This window comes from Mesoplodon mirus (assembly GCF_964341445.2).
Source record: "Mesoplodon mirus genome assembly, chromosome: 5".
Classification (NCBI taxonomy): domain Eukaryota; kingdom Metazoa; phylum Chordata; class Mammalia; order Artiodactyla; family Ziphiidae; genus Mesoplodon; species Mesoplodon mirus.
This window is the reverse complement of record NC_138980.1, coordinates 131,635,659-131,660,873: the sequence shown is the minus strand read 5'-3', so window position 1 is coordinate 131,660,873 and position 25,215 is coordinate 131,635,659. Positions and strand designations below refer to the sequence as shown.

At 35.7% G+C, this 25,215-nt stretch overlaps 1 protein-coding gene across 6 annotated transcripts in view; it reads left to right on the top strand.

The window, feature by feature from the left end:
- Window positions 1-25,215, top strand: part of SREK1 (splicing regulatory glutamic acid and lysine rich protein 1) — a 54,660-nt gene that overhangs the window by 25,339 nt on the left and 4,106 nt on the right. For 5 of the 6 annotated variants that reach the window (XM_082622331.1, XM_082622329.1, XM_082622332.1 and 2 more), the window contains 6 exons: window positions 1,029-1,159; window positions 2,033-2,147; window positions 7,247-7,366; window positions 7,739-8,119; window positions 11,975-12,070; window positions 24,318-24,462. In XM_082622331.1, coding sequence (XP_082478457.1) covers window positions 1,029-1,159; window positions 2,033-2,147; window positions 7,247-7,366; window positions 7,739-8,119; window positions 11,975-12,070; window positions 24,318-24,462 — 988 coding nt within the window. The remainder of the gene's footprint in view (window positions 1-1,028; window positions 1,160-2,032; window positions 2,148-7,246; window positions 7,367-7,738; window positions 8,120-11,974; window positions 12,071-24,317; window positions 24,463-25,215) is intronic. The other variant, XM_082622330.1, reaches the window with a different exon arrangement.

The window sequence follows — 25,215 nt, the reverse complement described above, 5'->3', positions numbered from 1 at the left end:
TTTACCATTTTAGCCTTTAAATTAAAGTTACATTTGAAGACATCTTATTTTCTATTTCAAAGGTCTAACATTTTTATACCGTACATATTGATTGTAGGTCTTTTTCCATAAGCTTTAACAAGTTAGGTTGGTTTTGCATTATTACACTAGACTAATGGGCAGTTTAACATATGGGTAGAACTTACAGTAATATAGTAATAAGAATTTTGGTAAATCCAAAATTTCAGGAAGAAAGTACCCAGAAATGTTTTAAATTATACATTTTAAGGTTTGCTCACATCCTTGTTTGCAAAATGAAAAATTGATGTAGCCTTTCAGGTACTCAAGACCAGAAATACTATTTCATGCACATTATTGAGGCACCAATTTTATCTGAATTCTGTAGATAATTGCCTTAATTATACAGTTTGATCAGGAGTCTGCTATTAAGGGATAAGAAACTGTTCTTAGTGAATGCTGTGTTTTCACCATGGTAAAGTGAGACACACCAAATTCATTTATGTGCATCAGAGAAACCACTGTTACCCATAAAGGAAGAGTTTTATCAGATTCCTCCCATATTTGAAGCTGTATGACTAGGCCAGGGTCGATTAAAATGGTGCACATGATATATAGGTTCCCTTTCATCCTTCCGAGGTGCAGAGGTTATGAACAAAATTTTATAATCTAAGAATAGAAGTGATTCATTTTAATATTGGTGTTACCATTTTAATTTATTATAACTCTAAGCTGTGAGGAGAAGCCGTTGTCCTGGCCTATTTAGGTTGTTAAAGAAGTTAGCTAGGGTTCAGTTTTTCTTCTTTTCCCTTGCTTTTTGCCTTGGTTAGCAAGAGATGATGGCAGATGGGAATGAGATAAATCATGGTTTTGAGGTTGGTTTTGGTTATTCTTTGTTTAGCTATATTATTTTAAATGTGCTTTTGAGATGTCCTCAGATTTGTAAATATGTGTATCATATAAACAATTAGTTGTTTCATGTTTTGTAAAATATGGTGTGTATTTGTGATATGCTAATATTTTTAATTTAGAATAAATCACTCCAACAATGCAATAGTAAAACCCCCTGAGATGACACCTCAGGCTGCAGCTAAGGAGTTAGAAGAAGTAATGAAGCGAGTGCGAGAGGCTCAGTCCTTTATCTCAGCAGCTATCGAACCAGGTAAGGCCATAGTGTTGTTACATAGGTCATAGTTGAAGATCATAGAATCTTAGAACTGGAAGGAATTTTAGAAATTATCTGTTCAGTCCCTTCATTTTACAAACAAGAAGACTGAAACTCAAGAAAGAGTAAGTGACTTAACTAGTGTTAAAGGTTGAAGAACTATTCAGCACAAATATCTTTTTCCATGATACTGAATTGAGGTACATTAGCTTGAGTTAATCAGTTCTTTATATTTTAATATCAAAATCAGTACGCAGAACTGATTTGCTTAAAGCAAAGTGTAAATATTATTGTGAGGCTAAAGATAAGAATAAATATATTTGAAATGTTATGATTAAGCAGATTCACTTTTCCTTCAAAGTTTTAATTTTAAAAATAGAAAAGAGAGCCCATGAGTTAGGAAAACTAGAGTCTGTTTTAGCATGGTAAAGGAACACCCTTTCAAACTTTTGTGTTGCTAACTAAAATTAGAAATCCAACCTAAAAATGTCTAGATGGTTTTTTACATTTGAGCAAATTTTCTAAATTAGAATTTAAGCTTCAATTCTAGGAAAATAAATGGAAAAAGGATTTAAAATCACTGTCATAGGAATTACAGACATGTTATAATCGTACATTATGGCAGCAACAAAATACTACGAACAGCTGTTTATAATCATCTGGTTTATATGTACTGCTGCAGGGTGGCTGCACTCAACGAGTTTATGCAATGACTTTCTTGGATGTTTCTGAAGGATAATTGCACAGGAGGAGGATGTACAGAGAGTAGGCCCCTTGCACTATATGTGGTACATTCCACTTGTGCCTGATTATTAACTGGGATCTTTAATTGTTCTGAGCTTACACTGCAAAGTGGTTTTTTCCTCCCAGAGTCTGGAAAGAACAATGAAAGAAAAGGCGGTCGATCTCGTTCCCACACTCGTTCAAAATCCAGGTCTAGCTCAAAATCCCGTTCTAGAAGGAAAAGATCACAGTCAAAACACAGGTGAGAATTTCTACTGTCATATTTAAATTTTTTCGGTTTTGTATTTACAGTGGTTAAGATTTTCTGAGTTTTTGTCCAAGTATCAGAGTGTAGAAATTTCACTGGTGTTCACCAGGGAGTATGGTTATCAGTAGATATTGCTTTAACTGTAATGCTAAAGAATGAAGTTTTATGTAATTAATATATAATTTCAACTAATTTTTAGTTTTAGAAGTTGGTTTTCTATCTTAAGATGTTCTATTCCTGACTTTTCTAAGAGTAAACTAGTCTTTATACAGAACTGGCAGAAATTTTTCATTCTTCATATTTGGAAAAAGGAACATCTGATGCTGAAAATATTGCTGAAGTTGTTGCAGCTTTTTTGTTTTTTTCTTCCCCCACCTCCCTCAAGGTCTGGGGAGCACCACCCCAGATCTTGATTTCAAGTAGTTACCTTTCTCAAATACTGTGCGTCAAGTGGGGTACTTTAAGTCTTTGTACTCTTGGTGATAAGAGCCTCTTCCACCCACTTTGGGACCTGAAACATAGGAGTAACTTGCAGTTTTAATTGCAACTGTTGTGCTTAAGCTCTATTTCTGTTCTGTTTATCTTATTTTTGAGCGTGGCTTTGTCATTTTGAAGTTCTTTTAAAATCTTTTGTGTTTGGTGCAAAGGGGATCTCAAGATATAAACTTGCAACACCATCTTGATTGGAAGTAACCTAAGAGTCATGTCTAAAATAAGTTTTATTGTCTTCTTTAAGATGTGGAGGGGGCTGTTACTGAAATGTGAACATGTATGCAGTGGATCTTAATTGCATGTTACATGTACATACGTACGCATACTCTCTAAAGAGAAGAGGCAGAGAAAAGTGTGTGTGCGTGTGAGTGTGCATGTTTGTTGGGAGTATTAGAGAAGGAGGAGGATTTGAGGGGAGGGAAAAAAGCAACCAATATGCTCTATGTTGAACCTCACCAGCAAGCTCAGTTTAGTCTTGATTTTCTGTGCTAATCAAGGAGATTGAGGCAGTGAGATAGGAAAATATGATCTTCTTTTTTTAAATTTATTTTTTATTGAAGTATACTTGAATTACAATGTTGTACAGCAAAGTGGCTCAGTTACACATATATATATATATATGTTCTTTTTCATATTCTTTTCCATTATGATTTATCACAGGATACTGAATGTAGTTCCCTGTGCTATACAGTAGGACCTTGTTGTTTATCCATTCTATGTATACCAGTTTGCATCTGCTAATCCCAAACTCTCACGTCTCCCCTCTCCCATCCCTCTCCCCCTTGGCAACCAGCAGTCTATTCTCTATGTCCCTGATTTTGTTTCTGTTTCATAGATAGGTTCATTTGTATCATATTTTAGATTCCACATGTGATACCATATGGTATTCGTCATCTCTTTCTGACTGACTTCACTTAGTATGATAATCCCTAGTTGCAGATATTCTTAATTAGACTCTAGCAAACTATACTTTCAGCTCTCTACTGGTGTATACTTCTCTACTATTAGCTTGCAGAATTCCTTTTGGAATATGGTTTTAATCTCTGTCTCTATCCAAGGCCTTACAGTAAGGCACATTCATGTCCAAGAGAAGGAAGTTGTTTCATGTACAACAACATGTGTAGCAAAGCCAGAATTGGAGAAGGAAAGTGTTATAGAATCAGTGGTTCTAGATTATGGATATTTCTATAGGTCAACAGGGTGGTGAAGGTAAAGGACATCAAGAAAATACGGAATTGAGCTGAAGAGTAATAACTTTTCTGAGGAAGAAAAAGAGCAATGACTTAAATCTTACTTTGTGTTATAAGAGCCATGCTCCAAATCTAATACCTTAGTGGTTTTCTAAGGCGAAAAAAAAGCAAAATTTGATTATTAATATTTTTTCCTTGATAATTTCTGTGAAGCTTTCTCTGTTGGGACAAATAATTTAACTAAGGTTTTTACTCTTACCATTTTCAGTATATTGGGATATTTTCCCTTTCCAAGGGTTAGTGGAGGAAGGGTTATTCTGTCTAAAATGAAATTTGTTAATTATTCTTATTCATGGGAATGATTTCATGGAGGTCTATCTAATTATGTAGCATTAGAAATTAATTGTTCTTGGCTGGCATGCACACCCAAACACACACATACACACAGGCACACCTCGTTTTATTTTACTCTGCTTTATTGTGCTTCACAGATATTGTGGTTTTTTTAACAAATTGAAAGTTTGTGGCAGCCCTGCATTGTCAGATGACAATTAGCGTTTTTTAGCAATAAAGTATTTTTAATTAAGGTATGTGTACACTGTTTTTATTTAAGACATAATGCTGTTGCACACTTAATACACTACAGTATAGAGTAAATATAAATTGTATATGCACTGGGAAGCCAAAAAATTCCTGACTCGCTTTATTGTGATATTCCCTTTTTTGCGGTGGTCTGGAACCAAACCCATAATAACTCTGAGGTATGCCTGTATATCTTTTTTGTCAGCATATACTGTTTTTACACATGGTGTATATAAACACAAGAAGCCTTTACTAAGGTCATAAAGAAATAAAAAAGAGGATGAGTTTTGTTGAAAAGAAAAGAAATTCCTCACCCAAAAACATTTGACTTATGGAACTCCCTCCCCCTCTCCACCGGTAGGGGATGGCAAGCATTTCTCGGTTTCCCCTCCCCTTCTAGTGGGATTGGATACCCTCAGCTCTGGCTCTGACCCACTAGACCTAGCAGGAGTGTGGGTTGCAGGAGCCCTTGTTCTTGAAGCCCCACCTTCTTCTACCTTCTTAGTGTTCTGATACTTCTAGAACTTTCCCCTGACTCTTTCCCTGTTCCTTCTTCTTTCTGTAGGAGGGAGGAAATAGTTATTTGTTACTATGACCTTGGCTAGAACTGGGAAGATGTGTTTCCACTCTGTCCAAATTTTTATATGTGTTTTTTTCATAGGGACAGTGTTAGAAAAGGTGGGTAGTAGTACTCTATTATATTTTAAAGTTAAGTAACCTTTACAGATCAGCATAGGAACTATAAGACATTTTATAATATTTTACTGGGAAACAACTGACTTACAAATGAACTTTGATGCAACATAATGGTAAGTTGCCCTTTATTTACAATTTAACTTATCAATGCAATTTTGTACATCATGTTAAAATGACAGCTGCTAATGATAGCTCAAATCTTTATCTTTGGTTGGATTAGATTTGCTCTTGACTTGAAGCTTTTAGCTTTCCTAATAGAAAACGTGTAGGCAACTAGTGGATGAGACAGACATGAAATATTTAATGTCAAAATTGAAATACAATAATTACTCTTGAGCAGTGACTTTCAAACTCTGAGGACCCACAGGATAAGGTGGGAAGCCAAGTGGTCAGTGCTTTTTTTATTATTAACTTTTATTTGTTATGGCTATGGTTAATTTTCTTAAAGGAGTTTATTAAGATTGGAAAGTGCTATTTGAAGAAAACAAAATTATTATTTATTTTTTTTAGCAAGGTTGACTAGAATAGAAATCTTAAGACTTATTAAGTACATAGAAGCAAAGGCCCTTTAAAACATTATTACACTCATGTGGATGTCTGTAAATGGACTAAAAATGTTATAAGTTTTTAAGTTTTCCCCTAATAGCTACTGCTTGGCCCTTGTGTCTCTTAGGTTATTAGTGATAAAGGTCTCAACAAACTACGAATTATCTTCATATATTAAAAATGAGGTATGAAGATAAGTGTATAATAGATGAGTGTTTCAGTTGAAAATTAGCTGTTGGAAAACAAATTTTAACTAACTGAAAAATGTGTTTTAAGAACAAGATCATTACTTAATTGAGGATTGTCTGGAGACTTTTCTGGTTTCATGGCATAGCACAAGCATTTAACTATATGTATTTCTTTTATAGATATTTGTTTTAACTTAATTCATGAAGATATTATTATCAAGATGAGTTTTAATTATATAAGGCATACTTGTAGACATTCAAGTGACCCCTTGGAATAAATAGAGATATAACTTAAAGTTTTCATTTATGTTAATTGTTAATAATGATGATGATGCAGATATTGAGATAGGAGTTTTAATCATTTACTCTGCACTCAAAACTGTTAGGCAGTTTTCCATATATCATCTGTTTTAATTCTCATGACAGTTCTAGGAGGTATAGGTATGATTCTTACTCCACTTTTTAGATGAAGAAACTCAGGCTTAGAGAGGTTAAGTGATTAGCCAGAGTTCTTACAGCTATTGTGTGGCAGAACTGAGTGTCAGAGCCAGATTGTTTAACTCCAAAGCCGGTGAGTCCCATCACTTTGTTGTTTAAGTTGTATGCCTTCAATTTGGTTACATTTAAATAAATAGTTCCTAGGATACCTCATTATGAAAAATGTCACATTATATAAGCTATTATTTCAGTTGGGAAGGGAGTCTAGAGAATTTCAGAATTTAAAAAACAGTTACTTTTCCTCCAGGAATTCCAGTAATAAAGGTTTCTTTTAATAGCTTTGTTTATGTAATAAAATCAAGGCTTTGCAAATTCAACATTTGACTATATTTAGCTTTAACTCATGAGTAAGATGTTTGGTGTCCTGTCACACTAGCACCATCATTAGTACTGTGCTTCCCTATGCATTCTTCTTAGTATGTGTTATGACAAATAGCACACAGTCATTTATAGAAACCATTGAACCATATAACCACTACTCCCTGTCAAAGATAAGTTATAGCCACAAGCAGTAATATTACATGCAAGTCAAGAGTTGCTGACAATTTTTGGTATGAAAACTTGGACCATGGGAGAAGTTGTCTGTTCTAATTGAGCCATGTAATATTTAGCAAAAGAAAGCCACACCTGAAACTGTCAACCTAAGTCTGACATAGGAAATAACTTAAATTCTTTTTCTGTTTCTGTCTTTGTGTTCTGGACAATGAACTGGTGAAGTTTCCAATAAATAAATTTATGCAGATAATCTAATTTTGAAGCATTATGTAATAGATAATTTAAAAATATTGATAAATACTGTCAGGATTGGTTTTAAAATTCTCTTATTTGAAAGATCTTAAATATTTATAAATTGAAATTCTAAGAATAAGTTTTGATATTCTAACAATTTGTTTTTCTTTAGGAGTAGATCCCATAATAGATCACGTTCAAGACAAAAAGATAGACGTAGATCTAAGAGCCCTCATAAAAAACGCTCTAAATCAAGGGAGAGGCGGAAGTCAAGGAGTCGTTCGCGTTCACGGTGAGTTTTTTGGAAATTAAGGGTAGTTTTCTCGTGATGTCATATGTTAAAAATCTGTTGTTTAAATTTTTAATGAAAGAAATTAAACTTTTTTCTGATTGTTTCAGTAATGATTTAATATTGATTGTCATTGATTTGAATCTGATGGTTAGTTAGTATGACTCATGAGATTTCCAGACTAAACTCAGCCTGATAATTATTTCATTTAGCAGCTTCATGTACACATAAATTATTTAGAAATTTATATGTAATGTCTTACAGCTATTATACATTGTTTTGTGTTGATAATTGTTGAGGAAAGAGAATGAGGTCCTTGTTGGGGAGTAGAATTATTTTAGTTGTGAATTTATTTATTTACTTTTGTTTTTAAAGGGACAAAAGAAAAGACAACCGAGAAAAAATCAAGGAAAAGGAAAGAGTGAAAGAAAAAGATAGAGAAAAGGAAAGGGAAAAAGAGAGAGACAGGGAAAAGGAACGTGAAAAAGAAAAGGAACGGGGTAAAAACAAAGATAAAGACCGGGATAAAGAACGGGAAAAGGACCGAGATAAAGACAAGGAGAAGGACAGAGAGAGAGAGCGGGAAAAAGAGCATGAAAAGGAACGAGACAAAGAGAAGGAGAAGGAACAGGACAAAGAAAAGGAACGAGAAAAGGACAGATCCAAAGAGATAGATGAGAAAAGAAAGAAGGATAAAAAGTCCAGAACACCACCCAGAAGTTACAATGCATCAAGAAGATCTCGTAGTTCCAGCAGGTTTGATAATGCTTAAAGTTTTTACCAAAGGGCTTACTGATGACAAATGAAAACATAAATTTTAACTGGGGGGAAAAGATAATTGTGCACAAGTGGAATCAGTACAATAATATCAGAACATTTCCCTCTGATAGCAGAGTAAACATTTCTCTAGCAGAGGGATTGCTACAGTATTGAATCTCTGAGGAGGAAGAGAGAATATTGGCCAGAATTACTTGAAAAGTTAACTGTCCTTTATAATCCACTGTTTTAACCTGGCAGTGGTGTCAGTGGCTGCTGTTGCTGCTGCTTATTATTTTCTTGGAGGGTGGGATGGCAGGGGCAAGTTTTTTTTTTTTTTAATGTAGAGAAATTGACTTAGGTGTCTGTATTTCTTTGGAATGATGTGGTAAATTTTAATATATAAAATTATTTCTAAAGTTACAGTATTAGTCCTTTTCGTCATCTAAGTTCATTTTTACTGCTCTACTTTGTTGAATACATGACGTTTAAATTTTGGTTTTCATTTATTAATTTGTTAAGGATTTGCTTTTTTCTTAGGACTGTTTATTGATAGGTACACTGCCACCAGGTGGCAGCAGGTTGCCATAGTAACATCAGCAAAATGAGGACCTTCCTTAATTCAAGATTATCTCAACCTACATCCATTGCTCCAGATGATATTGTGACTATAAATAAATGGAAGTTCCTAAGTTGTGTTAAACTATATCTTAAAAATACTTAAAAATATATTCTTGCAAGTTTTAAAGATATTTTAAAATGTTTTTTCATAGAACATAATTTCTGAGTCAATGGACTATATATTTCCTAATTTTTTAACTTTGTGTTTTAACAGCTTATTCTTAATACTAGTCTTTGGCTAGTTAATAGTAGATAATTGCAAGCATTTATTGAGTGCTTTACCATATACCAGGTTTTGTGTCTCAGCAGAGTTTTTCATGACTGATCTTACTTAATCCTCACCGTAAGCCTGTGAGAAGACTGTTATCATGGTTTTAAAACATGAGGAAACCAAAGCTCAGAGGAAATTTTCCATCTGCTCTGCACTTTAGTTAGAAGTATGGTAGTATAGTAGCTCTTTCTCCTCTTTTTAGAGATTGTTTAATTGAGGACTCTAACCAGTACTTAGTACTGGCTTTTAAAAAATGCGTCAGAAGTATACAGTTGAAAACAACAGTATATGTTAAAATGTGACTTCAAATCAGTAGGTCATTGCCATATTTCAACACATTGAACCAAAACCTGAAGAAATTAACTCATTTGCTGTGGGTATCAGTTGAGCCTTGAAGACTGCATCTTTATTGCAGTTATTTTATTGGTTGTGTTTCACACATTCCTTTGTGTGATTGTTTAGACATTGCCCTTCACAACACCAAATAATATTTCGATTCCTTTTTAAAAAATTAATTAATTTTTATTTTTGGCTGCCTTGGGTCTCCATTGCTACAGGTGAGCTTTCTCTAGTTGTGGATAGTGGGGGCTACTCTTTGTTGCGGTGCGTGGACTTCTCATTGCGGTGGCTTCTCTTGTTGTGGAGTATGGGCTGTAGGTGAGCAGGCTTCAGTAGTTTTGGCACCACGGGCTTCAGTAGTTGTGGCATGTGGGCTCTAGAATGCAGTCTCAGTAGTTGTGGCACATAGGTAGTTGCCCTGCGGCATCTTTCCGGGCCAGGGATCGAACCCATGTCCCCTGCATTGGCAAGCGGATTCTTAACTGCTGCGCCACCAGGGAAGTCCCCTCGATTCCTTTTAAATTCAGTTGAATTTATTTTTTCTGATGACTTTGAAATGTTTATAATTTTTACATGGGTCATTTTAAGTCACTTGATGTTTTAAGAAGTGTAGATGTTCACATTCAGTTCTTAGATAACCTCTGGGGCCTGGAGAATAAATGCTGACTATTGTTAGTTCCTAAAGGTTCAGCAGGTTGGAATGTTTCATGCTTTCAGAAGAGCTTGCTGAAGAGTTAACCATTTCTTGTCTTTTAGCATTTTTCTTCCTTTAAGGTGCTCTGATTTGTTTAGTGAATGGGAAACCTCTTAACTGCCCAGAATAATAGTCTACTTAATGTTTTTATTTCCAACATTGTCTTCTGAGCTACATTTTTAAGGAAAAATTTTGATATTTAAAAACTTTTAATGCTTGGAATTACAATTAATAAGGATGAGACCATCAAAGTGAAGGAGAACATATTTACTGAGCACCTGCTGTGCACCAGACACTAGGCTTGGTACTTCACAGGTATTATCCTGATCCTCAAAACTACAAGGCTTGAGTTATTATCTCCATTTTTCAATTGGAAAAACTGAGACTCAGATAAAGTAATATGACCCCAGTCGTGCAGTTGGTTAAGATGTGGAACTAAAATTTAAATGGAAGCCTAATCAACTCCAATTCTGCATACTAGAGCTGACAGCTTCTTTCTCGACTAACTGACATTCTAGCTTCCTGTCTGTCCAGCCTTAGCTCTCATTATCACTAACTGGTAATTATTAGATGTCCACCTGTACATAGTGCTCCCTGAACATACAGGTAAAGAGTTACACTGACGAAGATGGAGCCATTTTGTGTAAACTTAAAGTCTGGAATACACTGATATTCTCATGCTATGAAAAAAGTACTTCTGGTTCTTGTGTGGGGTAGGGAGGTGCTGTTACAGAATGGCATTGATTAAATGGAATAACGTCATCTAATTTCCATATTAGGAAGTATAATTTTGGGGTGACTTGGAAATAAAATTGGGTAAAGGAGGAGAGAACCTTAGGTAGAGTTGGAATTGATTTATCTGTGTTCTCAAAGTTCTTGAGCTCTTTTGGTCGTAACATCTACTGTGTATACCACATATGAGCATTGTCTAGTTTTTTATTTTACAGATGAAAAATGTACACAAAATGTTTCATTAGCCTAGAATCAGCTTACTGAAGTGATAAGGAGAACTTGAATTCTAGAGGATTTGGTTGTTTCAGCTATGTGGCCACTAATTATCAGAGCTTCTTGTGAGATAGGTCATTGGTTACATTAATCATTTAATAAATATATGTACCCTTATACCTCATCACCTGAATAATAGACATCTTGAAGTTCATTGTTTCTAAGTTGACCACCCTTACAAATGAAGTAGTTTTATTAGAGTATGCATCATTTGGTAATGTGTTAAGCAAAATAGTTTTTAATAATAATAAAACTGTTAATGTATTTAATAATTATTTTTGACTTCATCATATTTAAATCTCAGGTTTTAAGTAATTTCCTTACATCTAAGCAACTTGTGTGCTCAATTTTAAATGAATAGAACAATAATGAAATGGTAGGTTAAGGGGGTAAAAGCAATTTCCCTGTCAAATGAATTAATGTTTAGAGACATTCTACATACTTGGGTTTAAAAAGTTCACATTTTGCAAGCCCATTTACCTTTCACTTCTTGAAAAGGGCCTGTTACCTTGTTAAAAAATAATCCACAGTGGGGCAGCAAGGAGCTAGATGCATGACAAAGGATCTGATAAGCAACACATGCTTTAGGTGCTGAGGAAGAACATGTTTGACTTGAGAGAGAATGTGAAAGAAACATCCATTACTATTTTTTCTACTCAAGAGATCAGGTGAAGAGGAGGTCGTCTACCCTTTCTGATATGAAATCTTAGAAGATGTTTTCATTGGTCTGTAAAATTTACAGTTCATAATTTGACCTGTACTAGAATTAGATAACAGAACATTTTCATGAAAGACATTAGTTTAAAACTGGCCTGTAAAGAATACTATTCACTTGAGAGCATTAAGGACCCTTTTGATTTTGTGTATTTGTATTATCTTTTATTTAAATTACTGTTTTTTACAATGACATATTTTTGACTTCCAGGGAAAGGCGTAGGAGGAGGAGCAGGAGTTCTTCCAGATCGCCAAGGACATCAAAAACCATAAAACGGAAATCTTCTAGGTCTCCATCCCCTAGGAGGTAGGTTGAAAGCATGTGCTAAAACTGAGGAGGAAGCAGGGGGAAAATGTTCTCTTTCCAGTCTATTTTTTTTAACTTTATATTTTGAATGAGTAATATGTAATGTATTTACATGGTTTAGAAATCCAGAGAGTATAAAAAGTTATATAATGATAGGTCTTAACTTCCACCCGGGTGTCCATCTACCCTGTTCCCACGAGTAATGACTTTATTAGCTTTTTTTGGTATATCCTTCCAGTTTTGTATATAGGTACAGAGGAAAATATATAATTTTTATTTTCATCTTCTACAAAAGGTATAACAAAATATACACAGTTGTACAATTTGCTTCTGTCACTTAACTACCAGGAGAACTTTCTGTATTCATCAGAAAGTACTGCTTCATTCCTTTTTACAACTTCATGAACTTCCATTATCTGGCAGTACCTGGTTTATGTAACCAGCCTGCAGTAGAATGGGTTTTCTTAATTTTCCTTTTATAAATTATATAAGTCTGTAATGAACAGCTTTGTACGTACATAATTTTGTAATGTGCAAGTATGCAGAGAAAATTTTCATAAATGGTATTTATTGTTGGGTCAGAGGGTGAGTGTGTTTGTAGTTTTGAGAGATTTCCTTCCCTATTGTCCTTCATAAAGATTGGCAGCAGCTTGTACTTTAACCAGCTTTGTATGAGAATGCCTTTTTCCCTATAGCTACTGCAGATTGTTACCAAAGTTATGTATTTTTGTCCATCTGATAGATGAGAAGTGGTACCAGTATATAGTAATTACCGTTGCATTTTTCTTAAGAGTGAAGGTGACCATCTCTTCATATATTTGCAGGCCATTTGTATTTCCTTTTCTGTGAGTTGTATACGTTGCCGATTTTTCATGGAGTCTGTTTTTGTGGGGGGTTTTTTTGGTTTATTTTTTCCTATTTCCAGGAGTTCTTTTTGTATTAGGGAGATTATTCTTTAGTGATTTGGTTTCAAGTATCATTCCTACTTTGTCATTTCTTCTTAGAAATTGTTTATGAGACTTGATATTAAAGAGATTTTTGATTTTTATATAGTTTAATTCCTCAAGTTTTTTCTTTTGTGACTTCTACATTATGAGTCTTAAAGGTATAAAAGTATTTCTTATTCCAAGGTTATAATAAAATTCCCCCATTGCTGCTTCTTGTACTTTATGCTTTTAATTTTTGCATTTACGTCTTTGATCCATTAGGAGTTTATCCTTGTTTGCCATATGGTACATTGATTCAATCTTATTTTATCTTTCTAAATGCTCCTTTGTTCTTCCAACATCGTTATTAAAAACTAAATTTTCCTATCACTAATTTGATATATTTCCTTTGTCATATACTAAATTTTTCTGTCTGTGTTGGAGTCTATTTCTGGCGCTTCTCTGCTGTTGGATTGGTTTGACTGATGATTTGTGTACCAGTAGTGCCCCATGCTTTTAACGATTCAGATTGTATAGCATTTTTAAATATTTAGTAAGGCCCGTTCTTCCCCATACTCCTCATTGCTCTTTTTATGAGCTTTCTTAACCATTCTTGTGTGTTTATTTTTCTGTTTGAACTTGAGTTAGTTGTCTAGGCTCTAGGAATAAAACCTACTGATAATTTGTATTATAGTTGCATTACATTTATTAATTAGGGAAATTGATGAATAGATTATTAAAAAATAAAGCTTTACAAAGGTGAGTCTTTCTTTCCAGGAACATGGATGGCCTACTTATTCAGGCCATCCTTAGTGTTTTTTCATGAATGTTTCAGTGTTTATTTCATACAGATTTTATGCATTTTCAGTTTATTTTTAGGTATGTTTTACTTCTTTGTTCTTGTAAATGAGGTCTTTTCTTTCATTGTGTAATTGGAGATTGGGTTTGTACATAGGAAGGATATTGATTTCTGTATGTATATATTTTCATCCCACTATCTAACTGATGGGTCCTAAGTTTTCAGTTGGTTTTCTGTGGTTTTCTAGGTATAGAAGAGAAACTTTTACAAAGCTTTCCCAGGGTAGAAGGAGTATGTTTCCCAGCAGGGCTCTTTTGTTTATTTGTTGTGGGTTATTATTTTTAGGTGAGAATAAAGGAAGGCATAGGATATTTAGGAGGTAGGCCAATTTTTTTTTTTAATACTTTGCTCATGAAGGTCAAAACTTTTCTCAGTTGTGAACTCAAAATAGACAAAAAGCTGTATTTATATTTGCAAAGTGTCACTTCCTTCCCCATTCCTTTTACTTTAGTCTGCATCCACCCTCTGTAAGTGATCAATTGTTTATCTTTCCTTGTGTTTCTTCTTGCAAAATTAAGCAGATACATGTATTTGAATTTCTCCTTTTCGTCACAAAAGATAGCATTCACTATCACTATATACACTGTGTGTGTGTGTGTGTGTGTGTGTGTGTGTGTGTGTGTGTGTGTATGGTCAATGACTATACCCAGCCCCACTTCCATCCTGAGTTATTTTTTATTTTATTTTATTTTTTTAATTTAATTTAATTTAATTTTTTAAAATAGATCTTTATTGGAGTATAATTCCTTCACAATACTATGTTAGTTTCTGTTGCACAACAAAGCAAATCAGCCATATGCATACACATGTCCCAATATTCCCTCCCTCTTGAGCCTCCCTCCCATCCTCTCTATCCCACCCCTCTAGGTTATTGCAAAGCACCGAGCCGATCTCCCTGTGCTACGCTGCTGCTTCCCCGCAGCGATACATTCGGTAGTGTATATATGTTGATGCTACTCTCACTTCGCCCTAGCTTTGCCTTCCCACCCCATGTCCTCAAGTCCATTTTCTATGCCTACCTCTTTATTCCTGCCCATCAGTACCATTTTTTTTTTTTTTTTTTTTTTTTAGATTCCGTATATATGTGTTAGCATACGGTATTTGTTTTTCTCTTTCTGACTTACTTCACTCTGTATGACAGACTAGGTCTATCCACCTCACTACAAATAATTCAATTTCATTTCATTTTATGGCTGAGTAATATTCCATTGTATATATGTGCCACATCTTCTTTATCCATTCACCTATTGATGGACATTTAGGTTGGTTCCATGTCCTGGCTATTGTAAATAGTGCTGCAGTGAACATTGTGGTACATGTCTCTTTTTGAATTATGGTTTTCTCTGGGTATATGCCCAGTAGTGGGATTGCTGGGTCATATGGTAGTTCTATTTGTAGTTTTTTAAGGAACCTCCATAGTGGCTGTATCAATTTACATTCCCACCAACGGTGCAGGAGGATTCCCTTTTCACCACACCCTTCCCAGCATTTATTGTTTCTAGATTTTTTGATAATGGCCATTCTGACCAGCATGAGGTGATACCTCGTTGTAGTTTTGATTTGCATTTCTCTAGTAATTAGTGATGTTGAGCAGCTTTTCATGTGCCTGTTGGCCATCTGTATGTCTTCCTTGGTGAAATGTCTATTTAGGTCTTCCGCCCATTTTTTAATTGGGTTGTTTATTTTTTTGCTATTGAACTCCATGAGCTGTTTGTATATTTTGGAGATTAATCCTTTGTCTGTTGTTTCGTTTGCAAATATTTTCCCCCAATCTGGAGGGTTATCTTGTTTATGGTTTCCTCTGCTGTGCAAAAGCTTTTAAGTTTAATTGAATCCCATTTGTTTATTACTCTAGGAGGTGGGTCAAAAAAGATCTTGCTGTGGTTTATGTCAAAGAGTGTTTTTCCTATGTTTTCCTCTAAGAGTTTTAGTGTCTGGCCTTACATTTAAGTCTTTGATCCATTTGGAGTTTATTTTTGTGTATGGTGTTAGGGAGTGTTCTAATTTCATTCTTTTACGTGTAGCTGTCCAATTTTCCCAGCACCACTTACTGAAGAGGCTGTCTTTTCTCCACTGTATATGTTCTTGCCTCCTTTGTTGTAAATTACATGCCCATATGTGCATGGGTTTATCTATGGGCATTCTATCCTGTACCATTGATCTATATTTCTGTTTTTGTGCCAGTACCATACTGTCTTGATTACTGTGGCTTTGTGGTATAGTTTCAAGTCATGGAGCCTGATTTCTACAACTGCGTTTTTCTTTCTCAAGATTGCTTTGGCTGTTTAGGGTCTCTTGTGTTTCCATACGAATTGTGAAATTTTTTGTTCTAGTTCTGTGAAAAATGCCATTGGTAGTTTGATAGGGATTGCATTGAATCTGTAGATTGCTTTGGGTAGTATAGTCATTTTCACAGTATTGATTCTTCCAATCCAGGAACATGGTGTATTTCTCCATGTGTTTGTCATCTTTGATTTCTTTCACCAGTGTTTTACAGTTTTATGAGTACAAGTCTTTTGCCTCCTTAGGCACGTTTATTCCTAGGTATTTTATTTTTTTTGTTGCAGTGGTAAATGGGAGTGTTTCTTTAATTTCTCTTTCTGATTTTTCATTGTTGGTGTATAGGAATGCCAGAGATTTCTGTGCATTAATTTTGTATCCTGCAACCTTACCAAATTCATTGATGAGTTCTAGTAGTTTTCTGGGGGCATCTTTAGGATTTTCTGTGTATAGTGTCATGTCATCAACAAACAGTGACAGTCTTACTTCTTTTCCAATTTGTATTCCTTTTATTTCTTTTTCTTCTCTGATTGCCATGGCTAAGACTTCCAAAACTATGTCGAATAAGAGTGGCGAGAGTGTACATCCTTGTCTTGTTCCTGGTCTTAGTGGAAATGCTTTCAGTTTTTCACCATTGAGTATGATGCTTGCTGTGGGTTTGTCATAGGTGGCCTTTATTATGTTGAGGCAGGTTCCCTCTATGTCCATTTTCTGGAGAGTTTTTATCATAAATAGGTGTTGAATTTTGTCAGAAGCTTTTTCTGCATCTACTGAGATGATCATACAGTTTTTATTCCTTAATTTGTTAATGTGGTGTATCATATTGATTGATTCACGTATATTGAAGGATCCTTGCATCCCTGGGATAAATCCCACTTGATCATGGTGTATGATCCTTTTAATGTGCTGTTGGATTCTGTTTGCTAGTATTTTGTTCAGGTTTTTTGCATGTATGTTCATCAGTAATATTGGTCTATAATTTTATTTTTTTGTGATATCTTTTTCTGGTTTTGGTATCAGGGTGATGATGGCTTTGTAGAATGAATTTGGGAGTGTTTCTCCCTCTGCAGTTTTTTGGAAGAGTTTGAGAAGGATCAGTGTTAACTATTCTCTAAGTGTTTGTTAGAATTCGCCTGTGAAGCCATCTGGACCTGTACTTTTGTTGGAAGATTTTTAATTACAGTTTCAATTTCATTACTTGTGATAGGTCTGTTTATATTTTCTAAATTTTCCTGGTTCAGTCTTGGTAAATTGTTCCTTTCCAAGAATTTGTCCATTTCTTCATGGTTGTCCATTTTATTGGCATACAGTTGTTTGTAGTAGTCTTTTATAATCCTTTGTATTTCTGCAGCATCATTGTGTTTCTCCTTTTTCAAATTTCATTGATTTGCGTCCTCTCCTTTTTTCTTGATGAATCTCGCTAAGGGTTTATCAATTTTCTTTATCTTCTCAAAGAACCAGCTTTTAGTTTCATTGATCTTTGCTATTGTTTTCTTCGTTTCTATTTCATTTATTTCTGCACTTTTCTTATGTTTTCTTTCCTTCTACTGACTTCGGGTTTTCTTTCTTCTACTTTCTCTAGTTGTTTTAAGTGTAGGGTTAGATTGTTTGAGATTTTTCTTGTTTCTTGAGGTGAGATTGTATTGCTATATACTTCCCTCTTAAAATTGCTTTTGCTGCGTCCCACAGGTTTTGGGTCGTCGTGTTTTCGTTGTAATTTGTTTCTGTGTATTTTTTTATTTCTTCTTTGATTTCTTCAGTGATCTCTTGGTTATTTAGTAGCACACTGTTTAGCCTCCATGTTTTTGTGTTTTTTACAGTTTTTTTTTCCTGTAATTGATTTCTGATCTCATAGCGTTGTGATCAGAAGAGATGCTTGGTAGGATTTCAATTTTCTTAAATTTTCTGAGGCTTGATTTGTGACCCAAAATGTGTTCTATCCTGGAGAATGTTCCATGTGCAATTGAGAAGAAAGTGTATTCTGCCACTTTGGGGTGGAATGTTCTATAAATATCAATTAGATCTATGTGGTTTATTGTGTCATTTAAAGCTTGTGTTTCCTTGTTTATTTTCTGTTTGGATGATCTGTCCATTGGTGTAAGTGTGTGTTAAAGTCCGCTACTGTTATTGTGTTCATGTCAATTTCTCCTTTCATGGTTGTTAGCATTTGCCCCATGTGTTGAGGTGCTCCTCTGTTGGGTGCATGAACATTTATAATTGTTATGTCTTCTTGGATTGATCCTTTGATCATTATGTAGTGTCCCTCCTTATCTCTGTAATAATCTTTATTTTAAAGTCTATTTTATCTGGTGTGAGTATTGCTACTCCGGCTTTCTTTTGATTTCCATTTGCATGGAATATCTGTTTTCATCCCTTCACTTTCATTCTGTATGTGTCCCTAGGTCTGAAGTGGGTCTCTTATAGACAGCATATATACGGGTCTTGTTTTTGCATCCATTCAGCCAGTCTGTGTCTTTTGGTTAGGTCATTTAATCCATTTATATTCAAGGTTATAATCGATATGTATGTTCCTTTTACCGTTTTCTTAATTGTTTTGGGTTTGTTTTTGTGGGTCTTTTTCTTTTATGTTTCCCACTTAGAGCAGTTTCTTTAGCATTTGTTGTAAAGCTGGTTTGGTGGTTCTGAATTCTCTTAGCTTTTGCTTGTCTGTAAAGGTTTTAATTTCTCCATCGAATCTGAATGAGATCCTTGCTGGGTAGAGTAATCTTGGTTGTAGGTTCTTCTCTTTCATCACTTTAAGTATATCCTGCCACTCCCTTTGGCCTGCACAGTTTCCACTGCAGAATCAGCTGATAACCTTATGGGGATTCCTTTGTATGTTATTTTTTGTTTTTCCCTTGCTGCTTTTAATATTTTTTCTTTGAATTTAATTTTTGTTAGTTTGAGTAATATGTGTCTTGGTGTGTTTTTCCTAGGGTTTATCCTGTATGGGACTCTGTGCTTCCTGGACTTGGGTGACTATTTCCATTCCCATGTTAGGGAAGTTTTCCACTATAATCTCTTAAAATATTTTCTCAGACCCTTTCTTTTTTTCTTCTTCTTCTGGGACACCTATAATTCAAATGTTGATGTGTTTAGTGTTGTCCCAGAGGTCTCTGAGATTGTCTTCACTTCTTTTCATTCTTTTTTCTTTATTTTCCTCCTCAGCAGTTATTTCCACCATTTTGTCTTCCTGCTCTATTCATTCTTCTGCCTCAGTTATTCTGTTATTGATTCCTTCTAGTGTATTTTTCGTTTCAATTACTGTGTTGTTCATCTCTGTTTGTTTGTTCTTTATTTCTTCTAGGTCTTTGTTAAACATTTTTTGTATTTTCTCAGTCCGTGCCTCCATTCTATTTCCAAGATTCTGGATCATCTTTACTCTCATTACTCTGAATTCTTTTTCAGGTATATTGCCTATTTCCTCTTCATTTATTTTGTCTTGTAGGTTTTTACTTTGGTCCTTCATCTGTGACATATTTTTTTGCTGTCTCTTTTTTTTTTTTTTTTTTTTTTTTATGAGTGGGATTGTATTCCTGTCTTACTGGTTGCTTGGCCTGAGGCTTCCAACACTCGAGTTCGTAGGCTATTGGGTAGAGCTGGGTCTTGGTGCTGAGATGAGGAACCCCATGAGACCTCACTCTGATGAATATTCCCTGGGGTGTGAGATTCTGTTAGTGCAGTGGTTTGGACTCGGAGCTCCCACCGCAGGAGCTTTGGCCTGACACCGGGCTCATGGACCAAGATCCCACAAGCTGCCTGTGGGGCCCAAAAAATAAGAATAAAAATAACAAAGGAAAAAATAAAATTAGACTAGGAAACTAACAGATATGTTCGGAAGAATATAAAAATAAAAATACAGATGAATCAACAACCGGAAGGTACATCAGTACCACAATAGTAAAAAAGAGGAGGAGGGAAAAGAAAAAGAAAAAAAGGCGGGGGGAGAGGTCTTGGCTGTGGAGGGCAGGGCCTAAGCAAAGGCGAGGTTTGGGTGGTGGGCAGGACCAATGCTCAGGACCCCCAGGGCTGGAAGAGGCCCTGGGGACTGTGGGGAGCTGGCGTTTAGGCTCAAGGAACTGAAGGGGCCCAGGAGTGCCCCCCACCCCTGGTCTCAGAGGGCAGGGAACTTCACCTGGGAGCCCAGCAGGCTTCCTGGGCTCGAGTGGGCAGGGCAAACACCCTCCTCTCCTTTCCCGCTCCTACAGTCTGGGAGGGCCCCTCCCGCCTGCCTCTCCTTATGTCCTCAGCCTCCCTCCTGTGCCCCCAAGGACCCATGCATCCTGGAGGGGGGTTTGGAGGATGGGATTGGCCTGGGAGCTCAGTAGGCTCCCTGGGCCTGAGTGGGCGTGGCAGTCACCTGCTGCTCCCAGAGGGCTCCTCCTGGCTGCCTCTCCTGATCTCCTGGCCTCCCTCCTATGCCCCCAGGACCCACACAGTTTGGAGGGGAGGCACCAGCCTGGGAGCTCCGCAGGCTCTGCGGCCCAAGTGGGCCAGGCGATCGCCCTCCGTCCTCTTCTGCTCTTTCTGGAGGGTCCCTCCCCGCTGCCTCTCCTCATCTCCCCGGCCTCAGGGGTGCCGATCCTGTCTGCCCTCCTCTTCTCCTCCCCCCTCAGTCCCCCTACATCCTACCGGTTCACTTTGGGGTTCCAACCGTCTTCTTGGGCGTCAGAGTCCCCCACCAGTGGCTGGCAGGTGCCCTCTGGGTTATTTTTTAAGTTGAGAAGTAGTTTATGTAAAATAAAATTCACCCTTAGTGCATTTCAGTGATTTTTAGTAATTTTCATTGCATTTTTCTTAAGAGTTCACAGTTTTGTGCAACCATTGCTGCTACTTAGTTCCAGAACATTTTTTGTCACTTTGAAAGAAATCCTGTACCCATTAGCAGTTACTCCCCATGGCTCCTTACAGCTACTAATCTACTTACTGTCTCTCAGAATTTGCCTGTTATGGACATTTCATATAGAGTCATATAATATGTGTGGCCTTCCCCCCCCCCAATATTTATTTATTTATTTATTTGGTTGCACTAGGTCTTAGTTGCGGGAGGTGGGCTCCTTAATTGCGGCTCCAGGGTTCCTTAGTTGCAGCTCACCAGCTCCTTAGTTGTGGCATGTGAACTCTTAGTTGCAGCATGCACGTGGGATCTAGTTCCCTGACCAGGGATCAAACCCAGGGCTCCTGCATTGGGAGCATGGAGTCTTATCCACTGCGCCACCAGGGCAGTCCCTGTGTGGTCTTTTGTATCTGACTTCTTTGACTAATTGTAACATTTTCAAGATTCGTGCATATTGTAGCATTAATCAGTACTTCATTCCTTTTTAGGGGTAAATAATATTCCACTATGGATAAAACCAGGTTTTGTTGTTTAACCATTCATTACTTGATGGACATTTAGTATTGTTTCCATTTTTTTGCTGTTATAAATAACGCTGCTATGAACATTTGTGTACAGGTTTTGATGTGGACATGTTTTTGTTTCTATACCTAGGAGTTGTAATTGCTGAGTCATATAGTAATCCTCTCTATCTTCTTGAGAAACTGCCAAACTTTTCTGAAGTGGTTGCACTATTCTATATTCCCATCGGCAATGTACAAGTGTTCCAATTTCTCCACATGCTCACTGACACTTGTTATTGTCTCTCTCTGATTATAGCCATTCTAGTAAGTGTGTAATGGTATCTTGTTAAGGTTTTGATTTGCATTTCTCTAATGATTAGTGATGTTGGGCATCTTTTCATGTGCTTATTGACCTTTTGTGTATCTACTTTGGAGAAATGTCTATTCTAGTCTTTTGCCCATTTTGAATTAGATAATTTGGTTTTTTAAGTTGTAGTTCTTTATATTGTGGTTGTTAATCCCTTACCAGATAATATGATTTCCATGTATTTTTTTCCTATACTGTGGGTTGTGTTTTTACTTTCTTTGAGTAAGTATCCTTTGATGCACAAAAGTTTTTTAATTTTGATGAATTCAAATTTATCTGTTTTTTTCCTTTCATTGCTTTTTGCTGTCATATCCAAGAAATCATTGCCAAAACCAGTGTCATGAAGATTTCCCCCTGTGTTTTCTTCTAAGGGTTTTACAGTTTTAGTTTATATATTTAGGTCTTTGATCCATTATGAGATAATTTTTACATATGGTGTAAGGTAAGAGTCTAAAACTTCATTCTTTTGCATGCGGATGTCCAGTTTTCCTAGCAACATTTGTTGAAAAGCTTGTCCTTTCCCTATTGAATGAGTCTTGGCACCCTTATCAAAAATCATTTGACCATACATGTGACCATATATTTCTGTCTTTTCCATTGGTCTGTAAGTCTCTCCTTATGCCAGTACTACTCTGTTCTGATTACTGTAGTTTTGTAGGAAGTTTTAAAACCAGGGATGGTGTGTCTTCCAATTTTGTTGTTATTTTAAAGATTGTTTTGGCTATTTTGATGTCCCTGGAGATCCTGTGATTTTTAGGATGGGTTTTGCTTTTTCTGCCAACAGTGCCAATGGGATTGCATTGAATTTGTAGATCACTTTGGATACTATTGTTATCTTAACTCTAAGTCTTCTGATCCAAGAACATGGGATGTTTTTCCATTTATTTATGTCTTTATTTCTTTTCAGCAAATTTTTTGCCTTTTTGGTTAAACTTATTCCTAAGAATCTCATTCTTTTTTTTTTTTTTTAATAAATTTATTTATTTATTTTTGGCTGCTTTGGGTCTTCGTTGCTGCACGTGGGCTTTCTCTAGTTGTGGCGAGTGGGGGGTACGCTTTGTTGTGGTGTGCGAGCTTTTCATTGCGGTGGCTTCTCCTGTTGTGGAGCACGGGTTCTAGAGCTCAGGCTCAGTAGTTGTGGTGCATGGGCTTAGTTGCTCTGTGGCATGTGGGATCTTTTCAGACCAGGGCTTGAACCTGTGACCCCTGCATTGGCAGGTGGATTCTTAACCACTGTACCACTAGGAAGGTCTCAAGAATCTCATTCTTTTTGATGTAGTTGTTTCCTTGGCTTTAAGAGTTGTATATAAAGATATACATACATAAATAATGTTGCAAATGTATTTTTCTTTGTCGTTTTTCTTTTGAATATGCTAGTAGTGGTTTTTGTTTTGTTTTTTTTGCTTTGCAAAAGTTTATGTAGACATACTAATGAATCTTTTATTTTATCGTACCTGGAATTTTATTTATGGCTAAAAAAATCTTTCCCTTCACTTAAGTTAGAAAAAAACTTATTTACGTTTTCTTCTAGTACTTGTATTGTTTCATGTAAAAAATTTAGGTCTCTAATCCATTTGGATTTATTTATTTATGTGAATGATACGGACCCAGTTTTGTCTCTTTCCAAATAATAATCCAGTTGTCCCCAAGTCTTTTATTTATAAAAGACGAACTTTGCCCCAGTGATTTGAGATGCCACCCCTTTGTTTTATTGAATTTACTTAGGTACTTGGGTCTGTTTCCTAAGTGTTATTTGTCCCCCTGGTCTTTGTGTTTATTTTTAAAATATTCATAACTAAGACAAAAAAGTTTAGAATTCCATATTAAGGGTAATTATTTTGAATAGAAGGTGTCTGTTATGCTTCTGATAGGAAATGCGTCATTTTTTTCCCTCTAATTTTAAGGATATGTAATTTTTACAAATGGAACTTGTTCATTCCATCTTCTGCTTAATGTTTGCTCTTGAATTGGTGGATGGGACTTTTTTGTAATTGTGAATGAGAGGGGAGGGCACATGGCATAATTGGTTATTTGAAGTTCCACATTTTCCTAGAAGTCATTCAGCCTTACCTGAGAGCCATATCTGATTCTTTATCGTTTTTATTCTTTTCTGCTTATTCATCTTTTACTTTGAAAAGATGGGTAAAAAAAATTATATATTTGGTTTTGTTTTATCCTGATTACAGTAGATAAATAAACCTTGAATGTTTCAAAACTAAGAAATTGATAATACAGAATTGTGTTTTATGTGAACACTTGGTGGCCTCTGCGGTAATGACTTGTGTGTCTTTAAAACATTAACTGGGTGTGGGGTGGAGTTAGGTGGGCTGCAGGACTCATTTATGTTATTTGGTCCACCAGGTTACTGATACGCTTGTTTACAGTGCATTAATGTTAGGTAAGAATATTTTGTCAACCATATAGTGGGTGTTTACTTTTTTAGAAGTTAATGACATGTTATTAATATTCCTATAGCAGAAATAAGAAGGATAAAAAGAGAGAAAAAGAAAGGGACCACATCAGTGAAAGAAGAGAGAGAGAACGTTCAGCCTCTACAAGAAAGAGTTCTAATGACAGAGATGGGAAGGAAAAGGTAGAGAAGAACAACACTTCACTTAAAGTAAGAAAGTCGTTCAGTGTTTAGGGCTTGAATAATTAGTGTTTGAGAGTGTTCTTCTTTATTGCAGAGAGGTAATTTTATACTACCAGTGCCTTGTGTGTTTTTGGTACTCTTTGTTAAATTGGTAGTTTTTTAACCTAATGTTTGAAGATAAGAACTAATTAATGTAATGTTTACTAGTATAAACAATTGCATTCCTTATTTTAGAGAATCACAGAATGGCATACAATAAAAATTCCAACTGTATTGGAATATGTTTACTTGTTGCCATTTTCCTCACTATATTTGTTTTAGCAAATTTGACAGGTGTTGTTATCACTGGTTTTGTAATATATACCAAAGTTAGGTTTGTTGAATTAGAATAATTAATGGAAAACCAGATTCTGCCAGGTAAGCGTTTTTGTTTTGTTTTCCTTCTTTTTTTTTTTTTTGATAAAATATTTTAAGTACTTGTGAATTAGGTTAATTCCCTTATTATACTGGTAAGTATATTTGTGTTTAGAAATCAATTATGAGTTCTGAAGCTTTTATCTTACAGTCTTATTTATTCCCATACTGATAGAGGTTTATCATCATTGTCAGTAACATTGATAATATCTCCTGAGCACTTAATACATTCCAGGCACTGTTCCACATGTTCTCATTTAATTCTCCGTTAAGTTGAGAGCTGAATTTGGACTGTTCTTAAACAGTCTTTGGTAGGAGGAATCGTGATTTCCTTTTCTACATTCCCTTGTTTTTGCTTCTTTGGTG